General features: G+C 33.5%; 1 protein-coding gene across 3 annotated transcripts in view; it reads right to left on the bottom strand.

Moving 5' to 3' along the window:
- Positions 1 to 4,025, bottom strand: part of sgcd (sarcoglycan, delta (dystrophin-associated glycoprotein)) — a 513,027-nt gene that overhangs the window by 170,530 nt on the left and 338,472 nt on the right. For all 3 annotated transcript variants that reach the window (XM_016539390.1, XM_016539388.1, XM_016539389.1), the window contains exon 3: positions 3,683 to 3,784. In XM_016539390.1, the coding sequence (XP_016394876.1) occupies positions 3,683 to 3,784 (102 nt within the window). The remainder of the gene's footprint in view (positions 1 to 3,682; positions 3,785 to 4,025) is intronic.

Genomic DNA, 4,025 nt, shown 5'->3' with positions numbered 1-4,025 from the left:
TCATTATATATATATATATATATATTTTTTTTTTTTTTTTTGCCAATAAAAGCCTTTAAAACTTGATGGTATGATGAAAAATTATATGCTTATCATTGTTTTTCAGTATACCATAGAAACGTGGAACAATAATCTACAAACACTGAAGCAGCAAACTTTGCAAAACAAAATTTATGTCACTGCCAAAACTTTTGGCCATGACTGTAGAGCAGTTGATGAGGATAATGACAAACAGGTGTTCTAATTGTGGATTGAGTGCAGGTGCTGGCCAAGGAGGATTGTGGTTGATGTAGTATGCAGAGGTGACAGATATGTCCTGCGTCCCTATGTTCATACTATACTTCCTAAATAATATGTGAGATTAGAATAAATGTGTCCCAAAGCATAGTATGTTGAAAAGAGTATGCCAAAAGTCCCCGGATGGTCTACTATTTCAGGTCAATTTTTGAAGTGTGGATCCGTGCACACTCTAATGGCTAATATTACCCACAATCCATTGCACTTTGACGAATGATTCGGTTGAGAACTACAAACATGAATAAAATTTGTGACTGACGGTTAAGTAGAGAGGTTTAGGTAAAGAGGTCTGAGTTACTAACAATCAACATTTAATCTGGTAAAAATGATATGGTAGCAAGTTAAATTAAATGAAATATGGAGGATATAAACTGTGACAAGATGATTGACAGGCAGGGTGCATGTAACTATGTGACAGAGTGGTCCGTTAAAGACGCAATTGTATGACATGAAAGTATGTCCCAAAGCTTGCCTACTCTTATACTACATACTCAAACGTGTTTACTTTTTCTTCACCAAAAAAGTACATATTTTAGGGGCATAATATAAGTAGGCACATTGGGACGCAGCAACAGAGACTGGGGAGGTGACAGGCAAGTGAATGGTGATCCTTACAGAATATTAGTGTATTTTGTCTTATTGCAATTTTTTTTTTGTCTGCCAGTGCCACAAGACAAAGCATACACAATCAAGATACAGTCTCTGAAACAAGTTTTAATATTGTATGTAGTCTTTCTTATCAGGTGAATTTATCTTGTTTTAAGGTTGTTTAGATATTTTAACTGGAAAACAAGACAAAGATACTCACTATAAAATATTTTGCAGTGTTATAACCATACATTCACCTCTGAGTTTTTAAAGGAAAGCAAGTGCACAAAATGGTAAGCATTTGTGAAGTCTCCCCTCAGGCACGGTACTGTGCAAACACTTGGTAAAGATTTTGATCTATGCTTAGGGACCGATCATAAATGAAGACAGCATGCGTGTCTGAGTTGATTTAAGTGTGGGACAGATGGTCTCCTCTAAGAATCATGCTTTTAAAAACAGCAAAATTCAAGACAGCCATCTGCATACAGCTGACAATAGTCAACAAAAACAATGAAATTGCTTAAAAGTGGCTCTTAGTAACAGTTAGGCAAAGTATCGGTCATAATCATTACAAAAATAATTTATGCTCCAGTTGACTCTTTAATTAAATATACTATTGTATAAGCTGGAGATATGCATATAATATAAATTATGCATTGCAGTTTTGCTGCTTTTTTCACTCAAGTGTAAAATGCTTTCTTGGTAACACGTTAGTATAGGGACCAATTTTCACTATTAACTAGTTGCTTATTAGCATGCCTATTATTAACATATTGGCTGTTTATTAGAACTTATAAAGCACATATTCACCATGACCATATTCTATATCCCTAATCTTATCCGATACCTAAACTTAACAACTATCTTACTAATTATTAATAAGCAGCAAATTAGGAGTTTGAGTTAAAAGTCGTAGTTAATGGTTTGTTAATAATAGTGAGAATTGGACCTTAAAATAAAGTGTGACCGCTTCCTTTGTATAAGCTCTTTATTATTGTGGGAACATCTGTTTTTTTTTTTTTTTAAAGATCAGAAACAGAAAACTGTATATTGAATTATGTGTGAGGCTAATTAAGAGAAACACAAAGTTTTACTTGAAACAATCTTTCAAGTGACTTATCTATCATTAAATTCATTGAGGAAATGTATCTAGAATATATCACACCTTCAAAACTATAAAGCTTTTTTTTTCTATGTCAATTTCATAGATAACACTTTATTGTAGACATTATGGACATAAAAATTATAAAAAACCTGACTTTTATCAATAATTAATTAGATGACGCAAAGTGGCCGCTAGATACAAAGAATGGAGCTAGGTGGTCAAAGGGGAGATGTTAGAAAACTAGGATCACTAGGAAAACTAGGAAGGAAATTTGTTTCAAAAGCTCAGTAAGTTATTACATTTTGATTACAGAAGACAAACATTAAACAATAAAACTAGGAATGCACTTTAAAGCCACAATGTAATAGAAATGTAAACCAGATTAATCATATGCTGATATTGTGTACAGTGTTGTTTTTACAGTGAAACAAATCAGGAGAGCAACATGTGTCCAGTTATTCACGACGCTGTGACCTTCTGAATAAAACATACACTAACATGTCTTGCACAGAAAAACAAAAGGTTTGGAATAAAATTGAAGTTATAGGCATCATCACAAAAGAGAGTGCAAAATAATGAACCAAGTGATGAAGGTTTACTTTCTATTTTAAGGAATCTGATATAATTATAGTCAGTTATTTTATATATGTTGTTTTAAGTATATTCTCAAGAGAACATTAGTATGCTTTAATATGTGGCAATCAGTTAAGGACTAGCAGATTGATAGATTGGTAGATTCATGCCCATGCTGTTGTGATCTAGAAATATGGCAACAGCTGATGGGTTACTGAGGTTACAGTACTGTGCCTATGGCACTTTATGTGAATGTTCCTGCAGTGTATCCTCTGCAACGCATTGAATGAAAGCATATGCAAATTATTATATATAATGAAATTATGAAATATCTCAGGGATTGATTCATTAAACTCTGGTGGCACTTTTGCACATGATATTTCAGTACCAACCCTGCACATTATTCACTAACCATCACTGATCCAAAAATAAGAATTAAATGAAACCATTTATAATTTCTAATTCATTTTAAAAGCATGAATTAAAATGGTCTGTAAACAGTTGTAAATCTCTATAGTTATTCATATGTAAAATACATGTTTCTGAAAGCACATTTATATATTTATAAAATACATGTTTAATATGTACATTTGCTAAAGCCACACCTTATAAATGAATATTTGTTCATTGGTTATTTTGGTTACTGTGCCTGTTGTTACCATTTTGTCCCTCAACAGTGTTCTTTTTTTTTTTTATTGCAGTAAACAACAAGGATTACAGTACGTACAAAACAAACAGTAAAAAACAGTACGTACAAAACATACAAAATACCAATCAATAATAAACTACTTGAGGATTACCATTTTAGTGTTGTGATTGTCTAATTCTTAAAGTGAGTCTTTTCCTACTGCAGTGGATGGGAATTTCCTTTCATCACCAGTCCCATCAGGCTATTGCTATTAACCTCATCTCCTCTGTCTGATTCTCACTATCACTCTGGCGTTCACTCTCTCCAGCCTCACTCGTGCTAGACAGATGAGATAATGTCATCACCCTATAACATTATCAAGCCATCCATCCACTGCAGCCTCACTGATATTATTACGCCTGGACATTGTGAGAAATAAAGAATATATGTCCTCCTTACTATCGCACTGATAGACCCTGTCATGCACTTACTGGTCTGGACTGGATTTCTTTGGCATACAGCGGCTGAAGGAATTCCGAATCGCCCTCCAGTTTCAGGCCTCTTTCTGTGATACGCAGGTGACCCATGCCGTCCTGCAGAAAGAGATTAAAAAGAAGAAAAAAAAGAGTTTAAAAGCATGAAGTTAAATTGTAAAGCAAGATAAAGTCCAATATATATTATCTGAAAAAAGTGAAGAATTAAAACAGATATAAATTCATTCAATAATAAAAGTCAGGGGTTTTCAAACTGGGGTCCAGAACTTTTATGGCACCAAAAGTGGGTGTTATAAGGTGGTTTGCATCAAATTTCAGTCAAAAAAAAAAAAAAAAAAAC

This window comes from Sinocyclocheilus rhinocerous, unplaced genomic scaffold (genome assembly GCF_001515625.1).
Source record: "Sinocyclocheilus rhinocerous isolate Xijiao unplaced genomic scaffold, SAMN03320098_v1.1 scaffold338, whole genome shotgun sequence".
Taxonomy (NCBI): Eukaryota; Metazoa; Chordata; class Actinopteri; order Cypriniformes; family Cyprinidae; genus Sinocyclocheilus; species Sinocyclocheilus rhinocerous.
The sequence above is the reverse complement of the archived record's forward strand: the minus strand, read 5'-3'. Positions and strand labels throughout refer to the sequence as shown.